General features: G+C 46.6%; 2 protein-coding genes across 2 annotated transcripts in view; both read right to left on the bottom strand.

Moving 5' to 3' along the window:
- The window catches only part of BEND5 (BEN domain containing 5), a 47225-nt gene extending 36409 nt beyond the window's left edge, over positions 1-10816 (bottom strand). The window contains exon 1 of the mRNA XM_028106770.2: positions 10430-10816. Coding sequence (XP_027962571.1) covers positions 10430-10655 — 226 coding nt within the window. The 5' untranslated portion in view covers positions 10656-10816. The remainder of the gene's footprint in view (positions 1-10429) is intronic.
- Positions 1-26214, bottom strand: part of AGBL4 (AGBL carboxypeptidase 4) — a 1510278-nt gene that overhangs the window by 223947 nt on the left and 1260117 nt on the right. The window lies entirely within an intron of this gene.

Genomic DNA, 26214 nt, shown 5'->3' with positions numbered 1-26214 from the left:
ATGCTGAATGAATGAATGATGGCTATAGATGAAAACATCCAAATTCCCCAGTCCAAAGATCAAAGCAGAAGACCACTTTACTCCCACTCTCCTGCCAGATGCCTCTCTCCTCAGGAAGTCCCCAGAAAGTAGTGACCATCGCCAGACATAACAGAAACAGGTTGTAGCCGGGCCTCAGGGCTTGGAAGAATTCTTTGAAAAGGTAGGCTCAGCAGTGCAGGAAGATCTGAAATGACAAGAGTGAGTTCCAGAAAGGAGCTGAGGCAGATAATCCCTCCAATCCCATGGCTCCTGATCTGGACACTTGGTCAGGGGGGGATCTTGAGGCTCCTCTGAGAGCTAACTACTTCTTGGTTCTATCGTAATGTGCATCAGCCTCCACCTTGACTGGTGCTCCAGGGATAAGGGCTCAAGAAGACCCGGGGCCTCCATTCATCCTTTTCTGCAGTCAGTGCACCTCTACTGCGCTCTGTTTTGAACTGAACACAATGCTAAGTGTTCCTCGTCTTTTGGACCCTTATAACCCAGTATGTACCAAGAACCCCAACCAGAATGCAAGGTTTGACTTGCTGAGAGATGCTGGTTCATGTGGGGGCAAACGTCCGGTCTCCAGGCCTTCCTGACACTAATCCTGATTGAAGGTGACACTTCACATCTACATCTAGTCCACAGAAGATTAATAAACAATCAGTGTCATCATCAAAAGTGAAAGAGATGGTTGGGGAGGTAGGCCCAGGACCTAATAAAAGCAGCGCAGTCCTTTAAATAAGGTGGTCCTTGTTTGGAATTCTGGCTCTTCCACATACTAACCTTGGGAACTTGGGCAAGCTACTTAACCTGTCTGGGTCTCAGTTTCCTTGTCCGTATGTATTGTGGAAATGATGAACTGTTTTCCAAACGATGGTGCGTGTAAAACACCAAGAACAGAGCCTTGCTTATCATAGGCGTTCAATGAATAGCTGCTCTGAGGCTGTCCCTGTGGGTTCCATGCTTGACTTTTATCCCACGGCAAAGAGAACCACTGCAGGTATCTGACACAGATGGAGAGGCGATGAAAGAGATGTTTTGGGAAGATAAATGCGGTAGTGGCAAGCAAGATGGATGAGGTGTGAGGAGGAGACTGAACACAGGGTGACAAGAAGCCGTAACTCTTGACTGGTCACATTAATGAAGGTGAACTGTGGTATGGATCATCTAAGACAGCAAATAACTTCATGTAGCATTTTAATGTAGCTCTGGAGTGTGCTTCTGGCTTGGAATTCCAGGAAACCACATAAGAAACTAGTGGTGGACTCAGATGGACGAGGAAAACTCTCTAGTCAACCTGCCTTTGCAATTGTTCCAAGCTTAAGACTAAACAGCCAGTTCTCATGTGAACAAACAAATATGTAGCCTCTGAAGAGACAACCTTTACTGATTCTGACTTCCTAATTCTCTGGTTTCCGGGACGAAGAAAACCACCAAGGATTTGGACGTCAACTATTTCCTCCTTCTTTCCAGCTGCTGTGATATCAGCTAATTGCATCCATCCATGCAACAAATACTGAGTAAGCACCTACTGTGTGCCAGGGCCCATGCCGAGTCCTTTGCTGACATCAGTATATTTAATCTCCATAATGATTCCATTGAAGCAGCAACTGAGGCTCAAAGAAGTGAGCTGGCTTGCCTAAGATATAAAGCTATTACATAGCGGAGACAGAATTTCAAATCAGGTCTGCATGACATTCAGGCCCTGTTCCTATCATGTAATCATCTTCTAGGAACAAGAGAAGAATGACCAAGCTGCTAAAACTTCCTCAACTGAACTAAAAGGCACATATAAAATGATGAATGTGTCAATATCACTTCCAAAGTGCCTGCCTTTCTCCTAAGACCTTGCCTACACCCAGAAGAATGCTGTGATAAAGTCCCAAATTGAGCTGAACCCTATACAAGTATGACTGGATGGCAGACTCTTGAACGACAAGCTTATCAAGTCCACCAAGCTCTAAATAATCCCCAGAGTCCTTATTCAAAGCCATAAAATATGGTAGAAGCTACTCTTCAGAAATATAAAAGAACCTGGTATCTGTTATTAACCTGAGAGAGAGGGGGAGGGAGGGGGAGGGGGAGGGGGAGGGAGAGAGAGAGAGAGAGAGAGAGAGAGAGAAACATCCCATTAATGGAGGCAGAGTAATAAGCAAATAGCGTTTTAGAAAACAGGCAGTTGGACAGAAAATGCAACGCAAGTCTGTCTTCAAAAGTGAAGAAAACCCTGAAGAATCCGTAGGGTTTGGGAGAGGGATTGTCTTGATTCCCATTTTGCATAAAATCATGCTGGATCATTAAAAGGATCCAATAGCAGAGAGTTTAATGTGGTGTGGGTTTGTTAGCCAAGATGAAATTCTGAGACGCTAAACATAAAATGTGTACAAAGGTTTGTCTTGTTTTAAAAATATCTACATGCAAGTTTAAAGTTTTTCATATGTACAAAAATCCTATATAAAGTCTTATGAGGTTTGCATTAAAAACAGGCATGCCACAGAGAAGACACGCACGTTGTGTTCTCTAGCCTAGAGTGTTTGTTTTTATAAAATCCAAGGCAGACAAAATTCTCAAGTTTCAAGGATTATATCCAGTCAAGACAACACAAAAAGAGTGCCTGCTGTGGTACAGCAGAAAGAAATCAGGAGACACTGGTTCGAAGCCTGGCTCTGTAACTGACTCTCCGGCGGTCAGTTCCTCTTCCTCTTGGTTTTCTTCTCTGTAAAACACAGGGACTGGACGAGAAAACCTCACCAGGTCCTTCCGGCTCTGTGACTGCGGGCCAGTCACAGGGAATTCTAGGTCTCTTTCTCTTCTGTGCAGGGCAGGGTAAGAGTAGATCACCTAACCCCTCCCGGTGGGCACATTAGAAGAAATGTCCTACTCACGCCATTCAAAAAGGAGGCGAAGAAACTGCTAACCAGGTTTCAGGAGGTCTCCTTGCGCTCACTCCCGCTGCCTCGCTGGCCTTGGCACAGGGCCGGGCATGAACAAAACCAGGAACTTCATCCTGCTGGCTCATTTGTCGGGGTAAGAAATGGTCCCAGCATAGGGTCACAAAGGGGCAAAACATACTGGGGGATCAGTAGCCTTTCATGCTGAAGCCAAGCCCCGGGAGGACTGAAAACACACACAAGTTAAATTTTAAACTTGTCTGCTTCTTACATGTGCTCGCTCCTCTAAATCACTCCTTTCCAAGAATGGTGGTACACACCACTAAGCAAGTGGTTCCCTCGCCAGGAACTCCTAGCCACCACTGTCCTTAACAGCTGCCTTTGTTTAGCGAATACCTACTATGTGCCGGACACTTTTCTGTATTCTCGTGCTGAGTAACCCAGTGGGCAGGCAGCTGATGACTATTCCTGCCTTACACATGAGCACCTGAGACTCAGAGAGGTGAGTTAATCTCCCCAGGGTCACATCCCTTCTAAGGAGCAGAGTTACCGTTGGAACCCAGACTGTCTGACTTCAAAGCCCATCTTCTTTCAGTTCTCTAACACTTCCTCCTTAATATTTAAGAAAGTGACCTAGAGGTCATCTAACCAAATTCTCCCATAGGGCAGGATTCCATTCCAGAATATTCTCGACATGCTTGCCAACTCCAGTGATCAGGAGCTCATCACGATGCTGGAAGCCCTTTCAATCGTTCATCTGCTCTCTCGGCTCCCATCAACCCCCATGAATTCCACTCTTTGTATCCAACTCTGCTTTCTGGACCCCAAAGAACAGGCCTGATCCTTCCTCCACTGAGGGCAAAACTCAGACACTGAAAACCACCAAAATATCATCCCATGCAAATCTTTTCTTCACTGTGTGTATATTTAGCAGCCCTATTGTACGTCTAACCAAAAGCTCAGAGGAAGAAGTAGTTGTATGTAGTTAAGAGAAACAAAAACAGGCCTAGATCTGGGATCCAAAGACCTCTTTCTTAGCTTGATTTTCCAGACACCCATCTGCCCTGGTTATCACTCGATTCTCCATCCATCTCTGGCTGTTCATCCCAGTCACCTTTTTTAGGCTCTTCCTCTTCAGCTGTGCCCTTCAAAGCTGATGTTCTGAACAGTTCTGCCTTGCATGATTCTTCACTCTGCACCCTCTCCCCCTGTGACCTCACCACTCCTGTGGCTAATGACTTCCACATTGGGATCTTCAGCCCAATTTGAGAGTGCTGTCCTGAACCTTGACCACGTGCCTAACTGCTCCCCTGGAGCATCCACCCAGATGTCCCATGGGCCCCTAAGATTCAATTTGTCTCAAGCTAAACTCATCATCTCCTCTTCCAACCAACTGCTCTTATAGCGCTCCCCACGGAGAGAGGAGAGGCCAGATCACCACATCATTATCAGCACAACCAGGCAGTTGCCAAATTCCATGGATTCTCCTTTCTTAGTCCATCTCAGACCCACCACGACCACTGCCACCTTAGTTTAGGTGTCACGCTTTCGGAATGAACTGACCCACACTTCTCCACAAGCCCACTGCCGGGCACCTACAGCTCCTGCTCGACAGCTGTTTGAATAGCTCACTTTTCCCAGGTCAAACAAGTAGCCCTACCTCACGGGGATGTAGACAGAGTACATAGAAATTCCTAGCTGAACCTGGAACCTGGTGAGTACTTCATATATATTTAGTAAATGAGTGCTAGAAAGCAAAAAACAATGCCCATTCCTCCTGCATTTCCCTCCAGCATATGGCTGCCCACCTCATATAACTCAATACCCACAAAAATTAAATAAATCAGAGAACACCTCCTCAGGGCATGTACCCTTTTCTGGTAAGCATTTTAAAATGAAGAGTACACACATCTCTCTTGAAGGAGCTTATAAGACAAAGCAGGTAGGCACAGTGGAGAATTAATCTTGGAGTCCAAGATCTAAACATGAACTCCACTTTTCTGGTATGTTTTCAAAAATAAAAACTAGTGTGGGGGCGCCTGGGTGGCTCAGTTGGTTGGGCGACTGCCTTCAGCTCAGGTCATGATCCTGGAGTCCCTGGATCGAGTCCCGCATCAGGCTCTCTGCTCAGCGAGGAGCCTGCTTCTCCCTCTAACCCTCCCCCCTCTCATGTACTCTCTCTCTCTCTCTCTCATTCTCGCTCTCTCAAATAAATAAATCTTAAAAAAAAAAAAACAACTAGTGTGTTCTTGAAAAACAGAACACCACACAAAAGAGTATGACCTCAGCTTGCCTAGGGCAATTTTTTCTTTCATCCTGTGAACCAGAACTCTGAAGTACTCTGTAGCACATACCATTTTGTTGTAACGAATATGTGGTTCTTGAATAAGACAAATCACATCAGACTGAGCCTTCAATGGTTAACATTTCAGTGGAATCTGCAACAGATGACAGCAGGCAAGTTCCAATCTTTGCTCCAATGTGTATTAGCAGAACACGTCAAAACCTAAATTAAAAGTTTTCACTCGCTTTAAAAAAAAAAATCCTTTTGTTGGCAGTCTCCCACTGATGACATGCAACAATCTTTGCATATGAAATCGGCTAGTCCCCTGCTTCGCTGCTAACTTTGTAGAAGTTCCAAAGCATTTCTGGAGCAAGTGATCTATTTGGACCGACAATGCCAAGCTGGGACCTGAGCCCTGGATGAGCTAAAATTACCAAAGCAAGAAGAACGTGGCTTTGGAAGCTATTTCCCCCAAGTGTGGGGTTTTTCTAGTCAAGGGAGTGATAAAGAATGTTGACTTTTTCCAGATGAACAACGTTGAATGAAACCTCAAAATCCCACTGCAGGTTTCTGCTCTGAAAAACAAGTTGCTGCTACAGAGGTTCCTGTCCTTCCCTACTTCCGCTCCCCAAACAGAATAAATGCACCTGTCTTCCCGAAGTTCATGAGTTCAGCACGGGCTGGCTGGTGTGGACCATGTGCTGGGCACTGTGGATGCACAGACAAGGGAGGCAGGGCCCTGTTCTGGAGGAGATCACTGGCTGCTAAGGAAGACAGGCACATTCGTGACTAACCGAAGCAAAACACAAAATGCTAAGATCCATAAGCAAGGGACAAGCAGAGCAAAGGGAGAACTCTGAGGAGGAAGAGTCCCTCTGGGGGCAGAGGGTAGGACAGGGAACACCCTTGAGGCGGCGGGGGGGGGCTCCCAGTGTATTTTGTCCCCTCTAGCTCGCTGGACCACAAATATGTCACATGTTAGCTTTCCCCACTGGAAGGCATGGGCAGAGGCCCCAAGTCAGGCAATGATTAATCCATCTTGGTTGGTTCAAAAGAGTGTCTGCGGGTGTGTTGTCAAGATGGCATGAAATACCACAGGTCCAGGGAAAGTGGGAACGGTGGGAGAAGCTGGGGAAGTAAGGTGGGGCTGAGGCCACTACAAATGTCAGGCAGAGAAGCTGAAGTTTAATTCAGTAGGCAGCAGGGAGCTACAGAAGGTTCTAAGGAGAGAGGTGAATTGACCCAAGACTGTGTTTTAGATTATTCGGACAGCAACTTCAAAAAGAGGCTGGAGACAGGGTGAGAATTCGGGGACCCCTGCACTGGTTGAGACAGACAGCAGCTGCTACAGGCCCGAATGCAGGCAGTACTAGTGGTGCTGGAAAAGAAAAGACTTAGCAGAGAATCTGCACAGGCCACCTAGAATCGGCCCCTTCTCTGCCCCCACCTATGCCCCTCCCCCACCAGTGGCCGGTTTCTACCTCCAGACTTAGGACTCTAGTCTAAGACGACATATTCCCTGAGGATGATGCCCCTTTCTTCTTCATCACTCTGCCCCTGACAAAAACCTATACTTTGCAGGGCCTGAAAAGTAAACTCGTCCGCCCTGGGTCGTGCTGTCATTTCAAAGCCAGTACCCCCGAAGTCCTGGTGTACTGGGGCCTTCGCTTACAACAGCACCGGGCCTGGCATACAGGAAGTTGTAAGGGGGCATTTGACAACAAAAGGAATTTAGCACACCCAAATAATAATAACATAGCACAGATGCTTGGATAGAATGACATGGTATTGTAAGACTCTGAGCCTAGAGAGCCAGTGTTTGCCCCGTAGAAACCACCAGATTCAATACCAAGAGCCCCAGTAGCAGGCCGGACTGCAGTGAGATAACAGTGAGCTCTCCACATGGGTGGCTCTCATTTTCAGATCCTGTTTGGCAAATAAAGGAGAATGAGCAAAGAGAGACCGAAGGTAAACCAAGTCTTGAGCTATGTGGTTCCTCTATGGAGGATGGGAGCTCCTTGAAGATTTCCTCAGTAAAGTGACAACTGAAGGCAGAGAGGGCAAGGCGTGTGTGCTCTGTAGCAGGGATGCTGGTAAGACAGGAAAAGGAAGAGCAGAACGGGCTTGAAAACTCAGAAATGAAAACTGTCCACTGGCTTGAAAACTTGCCTTGAGCTCCAAGCTTCATGGTCATTTCTCCCATTTGCTTTCACTCCTTGCATGCATGCCTTGTGGCTGATGGGAAAATCAGCTACTTTACAAAGGAGAGTGCCAAGTAGGGCCTGTGTTCCGAGGCTAGCTCTGCCACAGGCCAGACTCTGAGCCTCAGTGTCCTCATCTATAAAACGGAAATAATATCAACAGCGATCTCTACCAAGAGAGTCTCAGGGAGGACTAGCAGGGACAATGCACAGGCACATAGCAAACCTATCAATAAAGGTGGGTTTGTTTCTTTTTCCCTTGGACTGAAATCGCCATTTGTTGAGAGGAGGGTGATACCATAGGGTCTGACACACATGAAACCATGGCATAAGCCACCAAAGGCTGGAAAAATGCAACGTCCCACAGCAGCTGGCTTTGACATTTCCTGGATTCAAGAAGAGGTACACTTGAAGACAGCTCTGGGTGGGCCTGGGCAAATACTCAGTAAAGTAACACACTTCTCACCCACAGCCAGGAAGTAGCCCGAAAACTGCCCCTTGAACCCATGCTGTTGGTGCCAGAGAGGGAGCAACTACTCGTGGCTAATTCATAAACACAAAGCCATCTCTGCCTCCCCCTGGAGAGCTCACCTCCTCCCATTTGGTGCCACAACACAGGGGTATTTATAGCTGGGAGATGTCAGAAGACTAGCTCTTTAAGAGGAAGTCACTGAGAGCGATTCTCAGTGCCGCCACATTCAAGTCAAGACGGAGTTTCAAGCCACACAGGAGAGTTCTCTCCGGGTAAATGAATCCCGAAACCCACCCTGGCCCTTCCAGCCAGAGCTGCAGCTCCAATTTAAAAATTAACCAGCTGATTGGAATTTGAAATGTGGTCTAGCCAACCTCAAGTTGGGTTTTGTTGTTTTTTTCTTTTTTTTCCCTGTCTCCTCCCAAAAAAGAAGTGAAGAGGTGGGGGAGAGCGTTTTTCAACTCACTTCGCTCAAACTGGCGCCATGGCTCTTCTCTGGATCTGCTCTGCCAATTTCCAGATGTTGCCTAGATCTTTTTGTGTTGTTGTTTTTAATAACCACGGAGATTTATCAACATTCCAACTCGTAGGATGACTAGTCTATAGATTCAGGATCCGTGGTTCTCAGACCAAGAACTCCATGTCTTACTTATGAGGACTTTCATCGATTTTTAAATTCAGAGTCAGCGAGGGCTGCCTCCGCCTCACAGCCTCTCTGCGGTGCTTGAAGAGCCAAGCAGTGTTTATGTTTGCTGAATGAATAAATGGATGAATGAACAATCTCCAAGAGAGGAAAACAGTCATTACACACCAAGTCACATACATACCACTGACTCCTTCTGACATACATGGCTTCCCCTCTCCTGAGGCCCTTCCAGATCTAGGAGTATAACACAATCATCAAGAAGCACACTTTTCTTCTAGCCCAAGCGAAGCTGAGGTTACAACCTAGTTACGACTTCCTCAGGCCTATACTCTTGGGGAATAATCACCTAGTCCCTTCCCTCAGGTAATTAAAAGCAAGCAAACAAACAAAATAAAACCTAATCAGCTACATGGGTTTCCCTTGTCTGCATACTTCTCCTCCTTCTGTTCTTCTGGACCCAGCTGTCACCAGGTATTGTGAATGGGTCTACACCACCGTACCCTAGGGCTTGTCAGAGGGGTGGTGAGGATGCAGTCTGACAAAAAGAACCTGCGGTGCCGGTGGGTTTTTAGTTCTTCTTCCACTCCTCAAGTGCAAACCCATTTTCCAGAGGCCACAGGAGGTGCTGGAAAGGAACTACAGTCATGGGTCAGAGCTCTAACCACTGCTCATTTGCCACGGGATCCTAGGCAGGTCACTTCTCGGTTTCAAGCCAGTTTCTCTATCTGCCACATTGAAATACGATAACATGCTGGCTTCATCTTTCAGGCTAAACGTGAGAAAGCAAAGGAAGCTGGAAAAATTGGGAAACGTCTTAAAACTACACCATCTTCATTCAGCTCCTAACCCTGGTCTTCCCTTCCAAGCAGAGAGCAGGCTGGCTGTCTCTGCCCATTCTGGGGTACCCCCACCCCTCAGCAGCAGCTCAAAGGCTGCTCCCCAAAACGGAAGTGATACTTTCTCCTTCCTCTCACGTCTGTACCCAAGTCTCCTACTACTAGCTGGGAAAGAGGGTCCACTGGCTTCTCTTTACAAAGGAAAGGGTGCCTCAGTGTAGCAGAAAGAACTTGGCGTAGGAGGCTGAAGGACTGGTTTCTTGTCCTATTATCAGCTGAACCTCAGTGTCCTCATCTGACAAAATGGGTATGAGACCACCTGCCTCGCCTATGTGTCAGGGCCCTGAGAAAGCAGGAACGGGAGGTCTGCTCTTATCCTGACCAGAAACTCTTTCCTTGCCCTCAGCTCTCACTCAGAGAGCCTTCTGGGAGATTCAAAAGGGGTGTGGAGGCTGAGGGATGCTGAGTGCCACTACCTCTTTACCTCTGCCACCTCGCCAGGAAGGGGCAAGAGAGTGGCACCCAGTGATCAAGGCCTCCTCATCCTGTCCAGTGATGACCCGGATGGGACAGGGATGTCAGGGCTTCCTTCTGTAAAGAGGGACTCACACCTCGAAGAGTCTGACAATATCTACCCCACCTCCTCAGGTCCAGGAGGCACCAAGGGCCTTAAAGGAAGAGAGACAGAGAAACTTAAGGAGACAGAAGGTGCAGAGAGGGTAAGGACCAACGAGGAGGTGAGAGACAGAGAAATAAGAGTGCAAAGGAGGGGCGAGAAAAGAAAAGTGACGGGGCCAGGAGAACAGACAGAAACAGAAAGAGGACGACAGACAGATAAAGAGCGATGGAGACAGACTGACAGCGCGGGAGTGTCGGGGAGACGGCGAAGACAAAGGGGACCATCCGGTGTTTTTAACTGGTCTGGCCTTTTCGAGACACCCCATCCCCACAAGAAAAGCCTAGGGGGCGGGAGGAGGAGGCCGGAGCGAGCAGAGGCTCCCCCCGGCCCCCTCCGCCCTGGGTCCCTGCCCCCGCGCGGGGTCCCGCTGTCCCTCCCGGCCCGCTCGCTCACCTGCCAGCGCCAGGATCTGGGCCTTGTGGAGCAGCAGCGCGCCCCAGTCGCGGGGGGCGCGCGGGGGGCTCTCGGGCCCGGCGCCCAGCTCCTCCGGGCCCCGGTACACGGCGTACACCTTCTGGTTGTCAAAATCCAGCCGCGAGCGGGGGCTGAAGTCGCGCACGCACGACACTGGCAGCGCGTAGCAGACGTTGTCCTCCAGGAACCGCACAAAGGCGTACATGGTGGGCGCCGGGGGCGGGCCCCGGTCGGGCCGGTCAGCCCGCGGGGCGGGCGCGGAGGTGGGGACCCGGCGGGGGGCGCGAGCCGCGCGGCCGGGCCGGGGGGCGGGGGTGGCTCCCCGGGACCCGGGCTCCCCCCACTGTTATTGTTCCTGAAAGCACCGCTCTGCCAATCGGCTGCTCTCGCCTGGGCGCGGAAAAGAAGGGGGGGCGGAAGGGGGCGGGGGGCGGGTGAGGGGGTTTGGAAGCGCACCGCCACTCGCAAAGTCAGACCCGAGCAATCACAGCCGGAGCGGGATTCGCGTAGGGAGAGGAAAAGGGCAGCGAGATTGAATTGCAATAATAATAATAACAATAGCGTTGCGGTAGAAGGAAAAATGCATTGACTAAAAGTCGCTCTGCGTGCGGGTAGTATTATACTGCTTCAACAATCGCGCTGCAAAACAAACTGAATCGCAACAAAACTGCATTGCAAAGGAGAGAAGAGTGTGAGAGAAAGAACGCAGGGCCTGGGGGGGGGGCGGGGGCGGGGCGGAGGGCAATCTTGTTGGGATCCCTAAGTGTAAACTTGCACTTGCAAGCGAGCAGAATTTTGGAGTGTTTCAAATAATTGTAGCCACTCCTCTTAGCTCCCTTAGTTCGCGTATCTTTTTTTTTTTTTTTTTGCAAAACTACCAGCTCCTGCTAAGGGGGGGGTCAGTCAGCCAGAAACGTTCCCCCAGAGCTGCCAAACTAGTTCTGACCAGAACTGGGGCTTATCTGGGATTTCCAGTCGGACCAGCTGGCTGGGGGTGGGGGTGTGGGGATGTGGGTGGAGGGTTAGTCGAGGGCAGCTTTCAGCGGAGGGAGCAGGGGGACGCCCCTCTGCCCTGTAGTCTTCCTCCACTGAAGCACCTCTCCATCGCATGCCTTTCTTTGAGCTGGGACCAGTTGGAACGAAGCAGGGAGTGAAGGGGTGCTCTAAGGGAGGCAACCCCAGGACTAGCTGGGCATTTTGGAGCACCTTGAGTTCAGGAATGGGACTCCGTGGAATACCAGTCTTTGCTCTGTCCCCAGTATCATAGGCAGAAGAGAGCCTGGAGGGGCTTGGGTGCCCCCAGACAAGCCACGAACAACTAAAAAGGGGCTGACAGGAGCCACATCCCGCATCAGTGGGGGCCAGCACTCCCACACTGATGCCCCCGAGGGGGTGGGCTTTTATATCAAGTATGGCTACTTATATCCCCAATTCTCAGCCCCGGGCCTGGCACTTGGTAGGGACTCAAATTTTGGGTGAAGAAGAATAATAAATAGAAATCCGCATTCATCCAGCTGTCCAGTAATTCAGTCTTGTATTCAAGCAACTGAACATAGTCTGGGTAACCACTATATGCCACACTCTGGCTAGGCGCTAGTTGCAGAGGGATGAACAGAACGGACAAAACACCTAGATTCCTTGCAGTGTTAGATAATGTTATCAGAAATTGAGTCTCGGTTTTGGATACCTATGCCAAATTAGGTTACTAAATGAGTAACACCTTCCCTGGCCTCGAGACCCTTATGGTCCCATCCAGGAGGATTAAAAATGTGTGAGTGAGTAATTATGTTATAGTGAGAAAAGTGTTCTCATAGAGGAATGCTTGTTGGAGGTGGCAGACTTAATTAAATGTTATATTTAAGAAAAAAAATTCATTTAAATGAACTCAAGCTGTAAGAAAAAACAAAATAAATGCACCAAAATGTTGTTTCATAGTAGTGGTGAGTGATTTTGTTTTCCTTTGTGTTTTACAGTCATATGTTTATATTTAACTATTTTCCACAATAAGCAGGTATTACTTTATGATCAGAAAGTCTTACATACTATTTTTTAAAAAGCACTCTACTCGCATTTCAGATCAGCTACACTAATGAGGAAGTCAATAAACCAAAACCCGCAAATTATTTCATTGTGATTTGGGGATAATGTTATACAGGCGAACCCCATTAACACACATCTCCCCGATCCAAATGCACAGGTCAGATTAAGTTCCCATAAGCCAGTGATATATATGTGGTTGTAGCCAGATATGACCACGAGTTTCCTGATGCAGTTGTTGGTCTGGTGTTGCCCCACACACTTGTGGAAAAAAAGAGGTGCCACACTGAGTTGTTCCAGAAGATTTACCTTCATGATTATGATTTCTTTGGACTGATCTTAAATGAGTTTTTATCTTAAGAATACATTCCTATGGTGGTCAAGGGGAAGTAATGTGTAGCAAGACTTCTGATAATTCACAAGATGGATCATGCAGAGTTGGCCATATTTAATGAAATTCCATGAAGCTCCAAACTGTGTTTGCGAAATGATTTCAAGTAGTACCATGGCCAACGTCCTCCACCATCTAAATGAAGGTGACCCGCGAGTACACCATCAGTCTCATCTTTCTTACCACCTTCCTGGACGTAGTACATGCCAGACACATTAAACTATTTGACATTTCCCAAGGTAGCATGCTTTATCAGATCCCAAGCCTTTATGCTTCTGCCGTCTTTCTGGGAAGTTCTTCCTCCCAGAGTGCATGCTGACATCAACTTCCCCTGAAGACCAGCTCCAATGTCACCTCCTTTGTGAAGCCTTTCCCAACCACCTGCACTCCTCAAGCACAGGTGGTCTCTGTCTCCTATTTTGTGCCAGTACCTTTTATCTTCCCTCATTAGAATGAGCTCCTTGAGAAGGGACAAAAATGCTGAGTGACCTCAGCATCACAGGTTCCTAGCATATTTAAATGCTTATAAAACAATCGTGTTAAAGAAAGACCAAGAGAGCATGAATAGCAGACCTCCTGCACATCTTTTCTGAAAATCTGCCCCTCTTTCCCCGAGTTGTAGCCAAATCCCGCTCTGTCTCATTCCCAGTGACCAAAGGGCAGGCACTGGTTCCGCTCCTTGTGCGACAGATTTGTGAATGTTATTAAATATCACTGTACCCTCAGTTCAAACAAATTCCCCAACCAAGTCAATGTAAATAATTCTCATAAGGAGGTAGTTCCATGTCCCAAGAACCCAGCATGAAGAAAAGAACCAACTGACATGGGTGCCAGCAGAGTAAACACAGACTCAAATACATTTTGCATGTAGGTGCACAGATTCTAGAGAAGAACCACAGGTACGGGGTGCTCACAGAGACACCGCTGGACAGCCTGAAGGCAACAGAAAGACCCTGTGTTTCTGCTTCCCATGTGACCCGCACAGTCTTTAAACCAGCTCCATGGAGAACCTACTAGGTACTTCTTCTGCCCTAATGAAAATGGAGTCAAACTACCTCTTTGACTTAGAGGCGGTAGCCTGGGGCTTTACACATACCAGAAACCCAAGACGGTGCTGATTCGTTGCTTAGCAAGCTGATTCGTTGCAAGCAAAGACAGTTCAAAAGTACAGATTTCAAACTTAAAGAGGTGGTTAAAATGCTTCAGCTAAATCGCGGCTGAATTCCCTCTTCAATATCCCTATCTCTAATGGCCATCCAGATGCCTCTTACACAATTCTAATGTCAGGGAGTTTACCTCCACCCCTTAACTTTTGGACACTACTGACTAAGAGAAAGGTCCTTCTTACTTACACGGAGGCAGAACCTTTCACCTTGTAGCTGTCATACTACATACATGTCAGCTCTTCAAATATGGGAAACTTGGGATCCTGTCTCCTTAGGATCTTATCTATCTTCTGCTCAGACATCTTCACTTCCTTCACCCATCTCTCCTCATATGACCTGGTTTCAGTGATGATAATTGTGATATCTACTTTTCCTCCGAAGGTTACTATAACCCGTGCATGCCAAGCACCATGTATACGTCTCAATTAATTTCATGCCAAACCCTTGAAGTGGGTATGATTAACCCCATGACAGAGTTGGGAAAACGGAGACTTAGAGCAAAGCAGTTTGGCTCTGGCAGCCCTGGAGACTGGCAGTCCCGTTTGCATTAGAGACAGTTTGCTCTGGAAGCAGTGTGGGGGAAAGACTGGAAGGGAGGCAATACTGGGGAGTGGGAGGCCTCTGATGAGGCTGGATGTCCCGGGCCTGCCCCTCCCCAACTCCCTCATCCTGGGGCCAAATGTACTTTGCCTTTCGTCCAAGTCATTTTAAAGGAGCAGAAGATGTACACATCTGGGGCAGCTTTGCAACCGCGTCTCCGTTGTGCCTTCCTGTTGCATTTTGCAGAGTCTTGGGTTAATGTCAAGCTCCTTCAGTTTAGCCAGCTGAAGCATGTTCAGTGGCAGCAGCAGGCCTTATGTTTCATATTACTGCATGGAATTCTCAGTGTACTTTGCAAAACTATTTTAAGGAGACCTGGGTTCTGTGAATTTTAAAAGCCATTGGAGCGTGTCTTTTCAACCTCTCCACTAATGATTGACCACATTTTTTTTCATGATTTTGCTTTTTCTATTTTCCTGGGATATTTAATTTGACTTTTAAAGTCTCCGCTTTACAATTCCCACTCCTGCCCCCCAGAAAAGTAACTTGCTGGGCTGTGATCTCAGGGCCACTGTCTTCTCAGGTAGACTCAAAGAAGTGGATAGGTATCCAGGAGGCTCTGGACGTGCTGGGAGGCCCATGGTGGGCACTGTCTTGAATTGGGGAATGTCACCCCAAAGCAGGGGTATCAAGCCAGTGCGTCCACGTGAACTCCTGATCGTGAAGTCTGGCTGGATCTGGTTGTGGGTTTGGGGCCAGGGAAGAGAGTGGCAGTACAGAGGGGGAAGGAAGGAAAGAGAGGAGTTGCTGCTGAGGACAAACTCAAAAGCCAATGAACACTGCCTACAGTTAGAAGGAATGCCAATTTGCCATGTAGGTGACCTCTTGGAGGGCCGAAGGAGTATGGGCTTTGGAATCGGCCTGGGGGTTAAATCCTGACTTTGCCCCATCTTTGCTGTGACTTTGGGCAAGACAGTTCACCTCCATGAGGCTCAGATTTTTTTTTTTTTAATTCCCAGATTATTCTAACATCAGACAAGGTTGAGTACTTCTGAGTTGGAAAATTTTAAGGTGACATGCCAGTCACATAGGAATTGCTCAAGTGGTAGATCTTATTTTCAGGGAAAATGTCCAGGGCTCTGAAATATGTATGCAACCTCTCTGAGGAACAGTAATTTCTTCATCTGAAAAATGACATACCAATGTGAAAACAAGGCAGGGTATTATAGTCTTAGGCCCTAGATCCAAATCCTGGCCAATAAGTAAGGCCTATCCTCACTGTGTGTGGTCATGGACACGTTTCTGAATCTCTCCAAGCCTCATTTTTTCCAAGAGAATATTAATACTGCTTCATAGGGTTGTTATGAGGATTAAATGAGATATGTAGATGTAAATGTCTATGTAAAATGCTTGGCACAGTGCCCAACACATACTGAGTGTTCAATAAATGATAGTTGCTCTTATTGTCATGAGTGTTACTATATTTATTATCAGAGCTTTTATCCCTGTGCTGAGAGTCAGGTGCCCAATGAACATTTCCTGTATCAGATTGAATATAATGAGTTGAACAATGCTGGTAATTACCCAGTGAGTGCCCTTTCCACCAGAGCCTGTCGGCACGGTCGGCCACCACAGAAGCTCCGATCTCACACGTTCGAGTCTCCGAGGCTCGGGGCCTTTCCCACATTTGCAGCACACACTTCCAAGAGATTGTGTTTGGAGCCACGCATACTTTCAAACTGACTTTGTGAAGTATTTTCTTAGAATAAATAAAAATGTGTGTGCGTTATATAAAATGTAAAATGCGGAAGCATTTATAGCAATTGAAAGCCTTGTGAGTTTGCATCTTGGCTTGATGTTCAGATCTAGCAGCTAATGGTCAAGTTCAACCACTTAGATCTCAGCTATCTTATGACCTCATGTGGGTCACACACAGGAGCTGGTCACACAGATGACCTGAATCCTGGCATTTTACTCCAGGAGTATATACTCCACATAAGCAGCACTAAGCAAACAGATTCCCAACGGTCAGAGACCAAAAGAAGTTTATGAATAGAAGAGATTGTCACAAGGGAACAATATTTGAATTGGTTTTGAAAAAGAAACAAAAAAGTTGGCTTACCTTGGAAGGATGCAACTTGCCTCGATGGGTTTCAGTTAGGGGCCCATTAGTTTTAGAAGCTGCCTCTGGTTTTGCTTATCAGATTAACTCATTCTGTTATTTTTCAGCTGAAATGTCACTTCCCCAGGAAAGTCCTCCCTGACTTGTTCCTCCCATCGCCCTCCACAGACTAGCTCAGGTCCCTTTTACCTATTTTCACAGCCCCTTGTATTTTTCTTTGTGGGGTTTACTGTAGTATGCAATATATATTTATTCTATTATTGTCCGTCTCTGCCAGTAGACCAAAAGCTCCGCTAGAGAAGAGACACGATCTGTTTTTTTCACTGTTGTATCCTAGCACCTAGCCTGGCCCATGGGAGACCCTAAACAAATACTTGGTGCATAAGTGCAAGTCTGAAACATAGACCCTGGAGGAGAGGAAAGCCGCCAAAGGTGAGGAAGGAGACGTGTTCCCAAGGGCTTTATTCTGTCCTTCTGAATCTCACCTTTCCTCTGTGAGTGTGTCTCTGTTTCTGGGCCCCTGCCATGTGTGGCTCCCAAGTGTGGTCCAAAAAACCATAAAAGTGCCTTTTGTAGTTTTCTTTTAGTGCCACTAGATAGGCTGACATTTTCAAGAGGTTGTCTCTAAATATAAAGAGAAAACAAAATGGGAATAATTACAGAAAAATGCACCTAGTGAAAAAATGGTCAAGTTGACAATCACACACACTTGACACAGGCTAATAGCAATACTAATATAATGGTATCGGGAACCTCACTGGCACAGTCCATGTGCCTCCTTGGAAACAAGATGGTGATTCTGCTTTATCCTACAAGGCTAGACTTCCTTCATACCCCGCTGTTGGCTGAAGTCACTGACTGTCTAACCCCCTACTCAGGGTGATCACTGCTGCATCCTAGTCTTCTGATGATTCCAACATTATTTGGGAGGAAATGGGGCAACCTTCCTTCAAAGACCGTATGCTAGTTCCCTGGTTACCATCTCTGTTCATCTTGAGCCCCCCATGGCTCAGAATGTCTGCCCTTCAGAGGTCCTCATGGGGTCAGAGTGTAGCCCACATTGTCATTCACTCTTAGGCTTCTGTTTGGTAACCCTGGGCTGCCATTCTGGTCAGAAGCATAAAAGAGAACATTGTTTTAGAAAGTTAACTCATCTCCAAAGCACACAGCAAATCATGAACAACACTTTTTCTTAAGAATGTCTCCTAACCAGACCATGAATTCGGTATAAAATCAGAGGAAAGGAATGAAAATGGAACTAACATCTATTGATTTCCATGATAGGCGCTGTCCTGGTTGCTTTGCATTTTAACTCCTTTCATCTTTTCAAAATGACCCATAAGGTTGATAATATTATTATCTCTGTTTTTCTGAGGAGGAAACTAAGTCTTAAAGAGGTGATAGAAGTTGTTTACAGTCACTTGGAGAAGGCTTGAACCTCAGTTTCTTCATGCAAAGCTTGGGTTTCAGGGCACATTTTGATGTAGGCCTTGCCTCAGAGTTTCCTGAGGTAACAGGAGCTAAAGTGCCTGTGGAGCTTAATCCCCTTTTCCGAGAGGCTTGAATCTCCACTTAGAAATCTGAGAACGGGGCCTTATGGGAAAGTCCAACTATCATTCCAAGCATCCCTAACTTGAGTAGCTAATGATTATTCACAAAATCATCTGTGAATACTGATAATTTGATTACAATGTCTGGGGCTTCTTAAATCATGGCCTCCTCACTCCAGAGACCCTGAATTTCTCAAGTATTCTGAGTTTTCTAACTGTTCAAGCAGATTCCTACACTATGTTTGAAGGAGTTTGAACCTCCTGGGAATCCCCTGTTACTTCATGGTCTAGGTGGAGGCTCCTCTGAGCCAGGAGAAAAGAGGATCAAAGAGCTCTGGTCAGAGATATCTCTGGCTGAAGAAGTGTCACCTTGCCCAAACCCATTCTTACCCTGCTGTTGTTTGGAGTAAGAATAAAAATAGGAATTACAGCAGTGAACCTTTGTGGAATGCTTCCCTCATGCCAAGCTTTACATACATTTCTCGTTTAATCCTCAGAATAATCCTGGGTAGTAGGTACAATTAGATAGGCTCATTTTTAAAGTTAGGGAAACTGAAGTATAAGGATGTTAGGTAACTTGCCCAAGGTCACACAGAAGTAAATGGGGGAGCCAGGCTTTATGACTCAGGTTGCTTGACTCTAGAGCCCCAACCACAGACTTCCACTCCAATTCTGGCTCCCCCTGAGTCTGACTCTTGCCTCAGTGAGGGTGATCTGTGCCCTTCTAGCTAGCATGGGAAGATAGATGATGGAGTATCCATACTCAAAGGGTCACTTGATGGTTTTCTAGGGATGTCCAGACCACCTTGATTGGTCCAGGTGAGACCCTGGCTGGCACTATCTCAAAAAGGACCCTGGACTTCATTGATATTTTCATTCTATGTTGTTGTGGGCGGGAGTATACTAGATTCAATCCACGGTATAAAGAAGGCTTTCCTTTATTTACTCAAAACCAGTTTCTTTACTTAGTAGCACAATAAGGTCACCTACTATGCTAACCAGAAAAAAAAAAAAGTCATTGACTTCTGAGCTTTTATATTATGATGGAAAAATGGCTTATGGATACAATATACAACACATTTTCTGTTGACAGTTCTTTATCATATATTCCTTTTGTGCTGGAGTTAGGTGAGTTGGAGTGCAGAATATCAAAATCCTACCTTTTTTACCATCAGGCATGCCCTTATTATCATGGGGAAAAAACGGCAAGAAGAGAGGAAGAAACGATAATCCATTAAGGGAGAGACATTTTTTCTAAAACATGGAACGGAGAGGAGCAAGACATACAGAGGCTTTTGAGACTCTAGATGAATTGGTTAGGGAGACATTTAACTCAGCTGGTAGGCACAGTAGGCCACGCCAGGACCCCACCTCCACCCTGTTGACATGTCCTGCCACACTGCTGGGCCATCAGATGGTTTCTGATCACTGAGCTCCACTCCTGGCTCTGGGACCCATTCTGGAGAGGTAACATGGCCCAGAAGAAATGAGGAGGCAATAATAAAAGTAAAAAGTGCACAGGGTTGGAACTCAGATTTGGGTTCAATTAATAATCTATCGCCAAGGTACTTTGGGACCTCAGGCAAATGTCTGACTCTCTGGGTTTTCCACTGTCAAACAGAGTTGTATGAGGCTGTCACAGGCTCTAACAGCCTACGCATGTCAAGTGCCGGGCAGGCACAATGCCTCATCCATGGTAGGTTCCGCAAACTATCAGTTGTCTTTTCATTCTCCTCTTCTGAGACAGTCTCTATTGACTTTTCCTTTTAGGAGGTCACAGGGTAATGACGAGAATGGATCCCCAGAAGCCAGCTATTTTTGGATGAAGGAACATACCCCCCTCTCCCCTCGAAGACTGGGCAGTATTACCGCAGAGATGCCACCCACCATCCATCCCTTCCTGGCCCACACTGGGGCAGTATGCCTTCTTTCAAAGCTGGGACCTTAGTGAGATCTGTACTTTTATGAAGTTTTGGGACTTCAGCTGAGCTTGGGGTTTTATTGTCTGCTTTTAAAATTATGTTCAGATTTTGTATATTTAAAACACGACTTTGGAATTGTGAAACGCAGTGTTCTCAATCATAAAAAAGGATGAATTATGTTATGCCTTTCTGTTCCCATTTCTGGGTTCTTTTTTTGTCTTCTTGTATGAATTTTTCTGTGATGCCCTGCCTTATGTCTTAACTCATCTGGGATACTTGCTGTGAAAATTTGGGCAAGATTCTTAACTCCTGTAAAACCGCTTTATTCATTCATTCATTCATTCATTCATTCATTCACTAATGAACTACTTGTTGAAGACTTATATACCAGAAACTTTGCTTAATACTTGGTATACAGTAGGGGTGCATGGGTGGCTCAGTCATTAAGCGTCTGCCTTCGGCTCAGGTCATGATCCCAGGGTCCTAGGATCGAGCCCCGCATCGGGCTCCCTGCTCAGCGGGAAGCCTGCTTCTCCCTCTCCCACTCCCCCTGCTTGTGTTCCCTCTCTCGCTGTGTCTCTCTCTGTCAAATAAATAAATAAAATCTTTAAAAATACCTGGGATACAGTAGAGAAGCAGACAGACTGAGCTTTGTCTATAAAATGGGAAACTAAATTACCTATTCGGACTGTTAAAAGGAGTGAATGAGATAATATATGTAAAAGAGAGGAAGAGGCAAAGAACAGGACTGAACTGTATTGAGCTCCCTACTCTGTCCCCAGTAATGCTACATGCTTCACCTACAATCCCCATAATAACCTTGGAAAAAATTCTTACCCTCTTTTTACAGACACGTCAACTGAGGTTCAGAAAGGAAAAGTGAGGGCCCAAATCGCACCCTGGATTCAAACCTGGTATGAAGTTCACTCTGCTATGTTGCCTCCAGTGGTCCCTGGGCCCTGATATACTACTTGCCATTCAATAGGTATGGCAATCCCCATCACCAGCTCCATGCAGAATGTGAGGGTTTGTACCCCTCTTCCTGCTAGCTGATACATCTGATGGCGCCAATTGTGGTTTGGGTAGAGTAAATCCTGTTCCCTAGTTCCTTAGGGAACAAGACATATACATTACAAATTCAAATTTTCCATTAGAATATGCAAACAGTCATCAACAACTCCAAGTCACCAGAGGAAGAACTCTGGTCCTCTGGCAGCCAGACTCATCAGCTTAGGAGACAGATGGGACACGGACTCTTGGCAAGAGGAACATTCTTTTTCCCAAGCCAACCCATTTCTGCTGCTATGACCTTTAAAGATGAAGTGCTCAAAACTCTATCCCTCCGACTCTTACCGCTCCCCAGGTGGAGGCAGGCTTCAACTGCACAGACAGCAAGGTGCGTTTTTCCACTTGAGATGCTCAATGTCCATGGAAAAAAGACTCTGCCAGGAAATGTTCACTTAGGGGCTGCACACTTTCAAGAGGCAGAAAGCAGAGTAGGAAATGAAATCATTGTGCTTACACTTGGCAAAGAGGCTGCAAAACTGCCCCTAGCTAAGAAAGTTGGACCTCTGCACCCTTCTCTCTTCCATCTCTCTGTTTGGATGGGTCACAGCAAAAGCACACAATGGAGGAGCCAGCAGAGGAGCCAGATAAGCTCTGTCCGCATGGCCTTAACTTTTTGACCAAATACTTAATCTTTGGTATTAAGAAAAGGAAGGGCCATGCCAGAGAGCGCTTGTTGCCACTGAGAAAACTTGTGAGGGTTATCAGAACGAAAAGACAGACACAGAAGAAACAGAGCAGAGCTTTGCATGCAAAAAAGGGAAGAGAAAAAAAAATCTTTTTCCTTGGCATGGAGAAATTTCATCCTGAAGGTTCTTTTTTTTTTTTTTTTCTTTTCTTGGCAATGTAATAAACACCTTAAAATAGAGTTATAAAACGGAAACAGATTCTATAGAAGCAGGAAACCAAGAATAGTGACTTCAGAGAACTTATAGCCCAAAGCTCTCATTCTAGAAATGATGAAACTGAGGATAGAAGGACAATGGGTACCCAAAGCCCAAGAATTGTCTTTGACCAACTCATTCCTGGAACCCAAGTCCTGGTGGGCCTTTCCTTTGCCCTACATTCCCATGCTTTCTCTTGATTACAGGGGACAGGCTTAAGTGGAAGGTGATCTTATCTGTGCCCATGGCATCCCCTTACCTAGTCCTAGAGAAACATAATTCATCATTTTCAAGGTTTTGCCTCAAGAAGAAGCCTCTCCTGGGTGGGGAAGACATGGTGAGGAAACCTCCCAACTCTCTCCCTTTACATGTCAGCTTGCCCTGAAGTGTCTCTCCAGTCCTGCTGCCCTTCCCATGCTGCCCCCTCTGTACCATATTCTATTCCCACACCCCCACCAAGGGCTGCTGTGGATTCTCTAACACACTGTCCAAAGCATGATCCCAACCCGTTTTAGGGGGTTGCCCTCAGCCTAGCGGAGGCAGTGTTCACTCCCAAAGAAGCTTAACTGAAACCAGGATGAAAGAAGAGGCAGCAGAACGTAGCAGAGTGATCTGAGCTTTGAAATCAGACAAACCTGAGTTCAAATCCCAGCTGCACAGTGCATTAGCTGTACAGACCTGAGCAAGTCCGTTGAGTTCTCTGAAGTTTGGTATCCTGACCTGTAAGGCTGGGCGACTTACCCCTAGGACTAGGATATTTGGTACAACTAAATGAGAGAGCAAACAGAAAGCATTAACCCAGATCTTTGTACACAGTGGGCACTGGTGTATACAAAGCATTAAGAACATCTGACTTGGAAAGCACAGGTTTATAGTCACTCACTCAAAAAATATTTCCTGGGCCACCTTCTCTGTGCCAGACCTTGTGCCAAGTGCTGGGATGAAGACAAACAAGAAATGGTCCTTCCCCTGCAGGAAATAATTTTTTCATGGGTGCTATGGGTTGAACTGTATCCCTCCCAAAGGCTATGTTAAAGTCCAAAACCAGAGTATCTGTGGAAATAGGGTGTCTGTAGAGGTAATCAAGTTAAGATGAGACCATTAGGGTGGGCCCTAATCCAATATGACTGATAACCTTGTAAGAAGATAAAAGTGTCCCGTGAAGACAGAGATGCACAGGGATAAGGCCACATGCCTGCAGAGGCAGAGATGGGAGTGATGCAGCTGTAAGCGAAGGCATGCCAAAGACTGATGGCCACCACCAGAAGCTAGGAAGAAGCGAAGAAAGAGGGAGCCTGGCTCTGCTGACACCTCGCTTTTGGACTTCTGGCCTTCAGAAGAGTGAGGGAATAAGTTTCTGTTGTTTTAAGCCACCCAGTTTGTGGTACTTTTTTTTTTTTTTCCCCCAGCAGCCCTAGGAAACCAATATACTTGGGGAGATATGCAAGGGAACAAATGCAATAATTATGACAGAAGTGGAATAACATGGATTGAGTTCATTGAGCTGAGCCTGGTACATTTATTCAATTATGGAATCTTGGTCAAACCAGGAAGATTCAGTGAGGCTCAGTGTTAATGGAGGTCTGTGTAAGTGGAGGCAGTTTGTCCAGGAGATGGACAGCCTGTGTCTGCTTGAGGAAGCCAGGGAAAACTTCCCAGAAAGGAAAGTGAGAGCTGGTACCTGAAGGATGGCCAGAAGCTCAGCAGGTACGGGGTTAGGGAGAGGGGACACCATTTGTGCTAGAGAGCCCAGTGTGTGCAGAAGCAGAAAAGTGTGATCTGGTTTTAGAATTTGGGGGAAACTACAAATATGTCATCACTGCGGGAGCTCTGTGCTGATATTGATCTGCCTTCCAGACTTTCTTCTCCACCCTGATATCCCACAGACACCTCTTACACAAAATGTTCCAAATTGAACGAGACCCTGCTTTCTCTCCCTACCCATATCTCTTCCTGCCTGTTCTCCTGCCTGCCCTGATTTGGTGAATGGCCCGCCACCTGCCCGTCCAGCCTAGCTAGAGGTCTCAGGGTGCCTGCATACTCCACTCTTGGAAGTTGACTTCCTTTTCGTCTCTGATTTACACCATCATTTCTGAGCTTTACTATCTCTGGTTCTAATGGATTCTCACTTGGCACGAGCTCCCAACTCTCCAGCTGTGTCTCTCGGCCATATTCCTTCCAGCCAAGTCTCTCTGCCAGATAATTAATGATCTGTAAACAAATGCTTAATTGCACCAGGGGAGCACATATTTAAAGAAACTTTGTGATAAAGCAAAGAATCCTTTTTATAACATGAAGAACATTTCTCTCACAAATTCTCCCCCACCCTCGACTTATCATTTAGTCTGCATTTTTGTCTCATGTATGAAATCTAAACCTCTTTTACAGTAGAATCCATAAAACAAAAGAACAAAAACCTGCTCAAGGGACAGATGGTATCATCCTGAGGTGCAGACGTGTCAGGTGCTTCCTTCCTGAGACACTCTTTTCTTTAGACTTGGCCCTTAGACTCAAGACTTGGGCATTTGCTAAGAGAAAAGAAATTTTGGCTCCTGGCAAGCAGGCAAAAAAAAAAAAAAAAAAAAAAAAGTGGATTTATTAAGAGTCTAACATATGCCTGCCTCTTTTATTTATGTTCTCTCATTTTCTTCTTCACAACACCCCCATGAACTGCTATCCATTGTATAAATAAGAAAGTGAAGCACCTTGCCCAAGCTAGTGGCAGCTAGTCGGGGGGAATGGCTGAGATTGAAGGGGGAGCCTGGACTCGATGTAATGAGATTATTGTCTCTCGGCACATCCTCTCAAACTGCTTGAGTTATCTAGTCAGCCATATTGCCTTTTCAGAGTGGATAAGAAGTCCTGAGTCAGAGAGTATGCCTTCTGCCCAGACATGGTGATTCCCCGAGTGGGTGGGTACCCCGAGCCTGGTGGGCAAGAAGCCGCAGTGGAAACTTTTCCATTTGCTGCTGCGTGGGGGCTCTACCCTCCTGCTGGGAGTCAGTGTTGGGCAGCTGCTGTGGGAAGGCCAATCCAGCCACACAGGCCCTTCAGAGAGGAAGCACCTTGGCTTAGATCTGAAATTGAGCCTCCTCTAGGGAGTTTGAAAAGGTGGTTTTTGTGCAGTTCTTAATGGCCCAGCTGTTCCTGAAAGAGGAAGCACAGCAACATTTTTAGAATAGTTAGTGGGGTGCGACAGAACCCAGGGCCTGTACCCACAGAAACTCTCCCCCCTTCAGAAAGTGTTGCTTCTGAAAATACTTGGTGTTCACGGAGCAAGCACCTGCCCCAGGCCAGGTCCTGTGCTCTGTCCTGGATCTTCAACCCCTCCCTCTTGGAGGGTCCCTTCCTCTATGTGCTTACACATGCTCAAGTCTGTCCCAACCTCAGAACATGACAACAGCCACCTCAGAGCCCTCACTCATCTCTGCCTCACCTTTGGTTATTTCCTCTCTCCTTTTCTTTACAAGCAGAACTTTCTGAAAGAAAGTGCAGTTTACACTTATTATCAGCATTCACTCACCTCCTGTTCACTCCTCAATTCTGACCTTTGCTTCTACTGGTTAGAAGCTCTCCAAAGTTACCAATGACCTACTGAGTTCAAGGACACATTCCTTCATCTAGTCTCAGCAGCGTTCACACTGTTAACCTGGCCTTCTTCCAGAGATGTTTTCTCCCTTTGACTTCAGTAGTCTTGATTTCCTTCTTACCTCTTTAATAATCCTCAGTCATCATGGTAGGCTCCTCCTCTTTGACCCACATCTTAGATGTCAGTCTCTCTCAGAATTCTGGCCTTCTTATTATGTATGCTCACACACTTAGTGCAGACTTCTCTCCTAAGCTCCCAACACGTGTGCATACAGCTGCTTACTAGCCACCTAGCCTTGGAGAACTGAATGGCATCTCAAATATTCCAAAGCCATCTCGGCAAACCTTTCTCCCAAGCCCACTTCTTCCCAGATGTTCTGCATTTTAGTAAGGAAGACCATCATCCACCACAACCAGGTTAGAAACTGGAGTCCTTCTTGATTCCTCCTGTCTTCTCACCTCTCAATCATCAAATCCTATTGATTCTGACCCCATAAAT

This window comes from Eumetopias jubatus, unplaced genomic scaffold, assembly GCF_037043125.1.
Source record: "Eumetopias jubatus isolate StellerSeaLion01/CBP00866 unplaced genomic scaffold, mEumJub1_p1.0 scaffold_4, whole genome shotgun sequence".
In the NCBI taxonomy this organism is placed as follows: Eukaryota; Metazoa; Chordata; class Mammalia; order Carnivora; family Otariidae; genus Eumetopias; species Eumetopias jubatus.
This window is presented reverse-complemented; position numbering and strand designations above follow the sequence as displayed.